Genomic DNA, 4,007 nt, shown 5'->3' with positions numbered 1-4,007 from the left:
CATTAGGGAGCCGAGGAGACGGAACCGTGACCACGAGAGCGAGGACGGAACACGGGTAGCAAAGCGGCATCAAGAGCCGGAAGAGAACGACCACGGCCTCACCATAGTAAACGTGGTAACAGCAAGAAACGTGGCGCCCAGGTCGAAGTCAGCACATAAGAAGGACGCCAAGGTCCTCGCGGTTTCCTCACCCCCCGCGCGAAGCACCAAGAAACTCCCATCCATCTCATTCGGCCCAGAGGACCAATGGTGTGACGAGGTCGGGGAAATCCCCCCATGGTCATAACGGCCAGAGTGGGAACCAGTCTCGTCAAGCGAATCCTCGTAGACACGGTGTAGAGTCGAACATCATGTTCCGCAATGTGTTCGACGCTTTAGGCCTAAGAGACGCCGACCTACAGACTCACCAGCACGGCGTCGTAGGGCTCGGTGGCCACTTCATCAAGCCGGACGGGATAATCTCCTTGCCGACCTCCGTGGGACAAGGTCAGAGGAGAAGAACAGTGATGGCCGAGTTCGTGATCCTACGAGACTCCACCGCTTACAACATCATCCTCGGAAGGAAGACCCTCAACGACCTAGGGGCAGTCATCAGCACTAGGATGCTGATAATGAAGTTCGTAGCTGAAGACGGGTCGGTAGGGTCCGTAAAAGGAAATTTGGAAACGGCAGTCGCTTGCGACAACGCCAGCCTCTCCTTGAGGAAAAAATCTAAAGAGGCATCGGGGGTGTTTCTCGCCGATCTGGATGCCAGAGTTGACGACAAGCCCAGACCCGAACCAGAAGGGGACCTGGAAAAGTTTAGGGTCGGGAATACGGAGGAAAAGTTCACGTTCGTGAACAGAAACCTCCCCCATGGACTAAAAGAGCCTTTGATGAAAATGATTAGAGCCAATGGCGATTTGTTTGCTTGGACGCCAGCCGACATACCGGGGATAGACCCCCGACTCATGTCGCACCACCTAGCCATCAGGCCGGACGCCAAACCAGTGGCTCAAAGGAGAAGAAAGATGTCTCAGGAAAGGGCAGAGGAGGTGACCAGACAAACGGCCAGTCTCCTCAAAGCGGGGTTTATCCGGGAACTGGACTATTCGACCTGGCTATCAAATGTGGTCCTAGTAAAGAAGCATAATGGGAGATGGAGGATGTGTGTGGACTACTCCGATCTCAACAAAGCATGCCCCAAGGACTGCTACCCCCTTCCCAACATTGATACACTCGTCGATGCGGCTGCGGGGTACAGGTATTTGAGCTTCATGGATGCTTACTCCGGCTACAATCAGATACCGATGCACCAGCCAGACGAGGAAAAAACGGCATTCATAACACCAGGAGGAACCTATTGCTACAAAGTGATGCCTTTTGGCATGAAAAATGCCGGGGCCACGTACCAGAGGCTGATGAACAAAATATTCAGCGATCTCATTGGCAAGACGATAAAAGTCTATGTGGACGATATCCTTGCAAAGACCACCCAACCTGGTGATCTCATAAGCGACCTGGAGAATGTGTTCGCATCCCTCCGACAACACGGCATGAGGCTCAACCCGCTTAAGTGCGCATTTGCCATGGAGGCCGGAAAGTTTCTGGGATTCATGATAACCCAACGGGGAATGGAAGCCAACCCTGAAAAATGCCAAGTAATACTCCAGATGAAGAGCCCGGGTTGCATCAAAGACGTTCAGCGATTGGCAGGAAGGCTCACCGTGTTGTCCCGTTTTCTCGGTGCATCAGCGGCAAAAGCCCTGCCCTTCTTCAACCTAATGAAGAAGGGAGTAGCGTTTGAATGGGCTCCCGCGTGCGAGGAAGCATTCAACCACTTCAAAGAAATCTTGGCAGCACCCCCCGTACTCGGTAAACCCAGAGCCGGAGAACCACTCTACCTATACCTGGCCATAACAGAAGGAGCGCTTGCAACGGTGCTGGTGCGGGAAGAAGGGAAGGCCCAGCAACCGATTTACTTCGTGAGTAGAGCACTGCAAGGAGCAGAACTTAGATACATCAAGCTAGAGAAACTGGCACTAGCACTCTTGACCTCTTCCCGCAGACTACGACAATACTTCCAAAGTCACCAAGTGGTCGTGAGAACGGACCAAGCAATTCGTCAGGTGCTACAAAACCTGATCTGGCGGGAAGGATGATGACCTGGGCAATCGAGCTGTCCCAATACGATCTGAGCTACGAGTCCCGACATGCGATTAAGGCGCAAGCAATGGCAGACTTCCTAGTGGAAGTAACTGGAAACCTAACTGAAGAAGCGGACACACGGTGGAAGCTCCATGTGGACGGAGCCTCCAACCAGACGTCCGGAGGCGCCGGAATCATCTTAGAAAGTCCGGCCGGAGTCATCTACAAACAATCGATTAAGTTTGAGTTTCCCGTGTCAAACAACCAAGCAGAATACAAAGCACTACTGGGGGGCTTGGTTCTAGCACGGGAAGTCAGGGCCACAAGGTTGGAAATATGCAGCGACTTGCAGGTCGTCACCGCGCAAGTAAATGGAAGCTACCAAGCTAGGGATTCGCTACTGCAGAAATACTTGGAAAGGGTCAAAGAACTAAGCAAACAATTTCAAGAGGTCACGATCCAACACGTTCCGAGGGAGAGGAACACACGGGCAGACCTCCTGTCCAAGCTAGCGAGCACAAAACCTGGAGCCGGCAACCAATCCCTTATTCAAGGCATCACCAAAGAACTAGCAGTCACCCTCCACCTAACTAAGACGAGCCGCTCCTGGATGGACTCCATCGTCGATTTCTTGCAAAACGGCAAACACCCTGGAGATGAGAAGGAAGCCAATGCGCTGAGAAGGGAGGCTGCCAAATACACGGTCATACAGGACCAGCTATTCAAAAAGGGACTTAGCCAACCTTTGTTGAAGTGCCTACACCCCGACCAGACAGACTACGTGCTTAGAGAAGTCCATGAGGGGTGTTGTGGTCACCATATCGGGGACAAAGCCCTAGCAAGAAAGCTCATCCGAGCCGGATACTACTGGCCGTCAATGATGGAAGACTCCAAGGAGTTCGTAAAAAAATGTGTCAAATGCCAAGAGAACGCTAACTTCCACAGAGCATCGGCCACCGAACTAAGCCTGATGACATCCTCCCGACCCTTCGCACAATGGGGAGTCGACCTCCTGGGACCCTTCCCGGTTGGCCCAGGGTAGGCCAAATACCTCATAGTCGCCGTTGACTATTACACCAAATGGATAGAGGTCGAACCGCTGGCCGCCATCTCCTCGTCCAATTGCAGAAAGTTCATGTGGAGGCAGGTGATAACTCGTTTCGGCATCCCGGAAGTCGTCATCTCAGACAACGGGACACAATTCACCGATAAGAAGTTCGTAGAATTCCTCGCCGGCTTGGGCATCAAACAGAAATTCTCCTCAGTAAAACACCCCCAAACAAACGGACAAGTTGAGTCCGCAAATAAAGTCATCTTGCTGGGCCTCAAGAAGCGGCTAGATAACAAAAAAGGAGCATGGGCCGACGAGCTCGCCTCAGTCCTCTGGTCCTACGGCACAACCGAGCAGTCCGCCACAGAAGAAACCCCCTTCCGCCTAACATACGGGGTAGACGCAATGATACCCGTAGAAATCGGCGAACCGAGCCCGCGGTTACTTCTCGAGGGGGTGGAAGAAGCTGTAGAGAAGGACCTAGTAGATGAGATCAGAGAGAAGGCCCACCTGTCAGAAGTAGCACTAAAGCAAAGAATCGCCCTACGATACAACACCAAAGTGCTCAAAAGGGATTTCGAGCAAAGCGACCTCGTTCTACGGCGCAATGACATCGGCCTACCGACCCAAGGAGAAGGCAAACTGGCGGCAAACTGGGAAGGCCCCTACAGGGTCAAAGAGGTGATTGGAAAAGGCGCCTACAAATTGGAGAGGCTCGATGGAAGGGAAGTACCGAGGACTTGGAATACGGGTAACCTGAGAAGGTTCTACCCCTAGATCAGGCAAGCGGGCCAGGCGATCTAACGTGCTTAATCACTTACCTTTGTAT

At 52.7% G+C, this 4,007-nt stretch overlaps 1 protein-coding gene across 1 annotated transcript; it reads left to right on the top strand.

Annotated features, from left to right (window-relative positions):
* The first annotated feature begins 350 nt into the window (after positions 1 to 350).
* Positions 351 to 3,169, top strand: LOC107635995 (uncharacterized). The gene is made up of 3 exons (XM_016339537.2): positions 351 to 1,034; positions 1,284 to 1,964; positions 2,048 to 3,169. Exons 1-3 carry the CDS (start codon positions 351 to 353, stop codon positions 3,167 to 3,169), a joined length of 2,487 nt encoding a protein of 828 aa, XP_016195023.2.
* Positions 3,170 to 4,007: the final 838 nt, after the last annotated feature.

The sequence above is a fragment of the Arachis ipaensis genome, chromosome B4 (assembly GCF_059453495.1).
Source record: "Arachis ipaensis isolate K30076 ecotype BB chromosome B4, ASM5945349v1, whole genome shotgun sequence".
Classification (NCBI taxonomy): domain Eukaryota; kingdom Viridiplantae; phylum Streptophyta; class Magnoliopsida; order Fabales; family Fabaceae; genus Arachis; species Arachis ipaensis.
Note: the sequence above shows the minus strand (reverse complement) of the source record. Positions and strands in the feature narration are given on the sequence as shown.

Bases quoted from the DNA above. Each gene is read 5' to 3' on its own strand.
- LOC107635995 (XM_016339537.2), top strand. From the start codon at position 351: ATGTTCCGCAATGTGTTCGACGCTTTAGGCCTAAGAGACGCCGACCTA. The intron at 1,035-1,283 runs GTGACCAGACAA...GGCTACAATCAG, and splicing joins CTCAGGAAAGGGCAGAGGAG to ATACCGATGCACCAGCCAGA. The intron at 1,965-2,047 runs GTGAGTAGAGCA...CTCTTCCCGCAG, and splicing joins CCCAGCAACCGATTTACTTC to ACTACGACAATACTTCCAAA.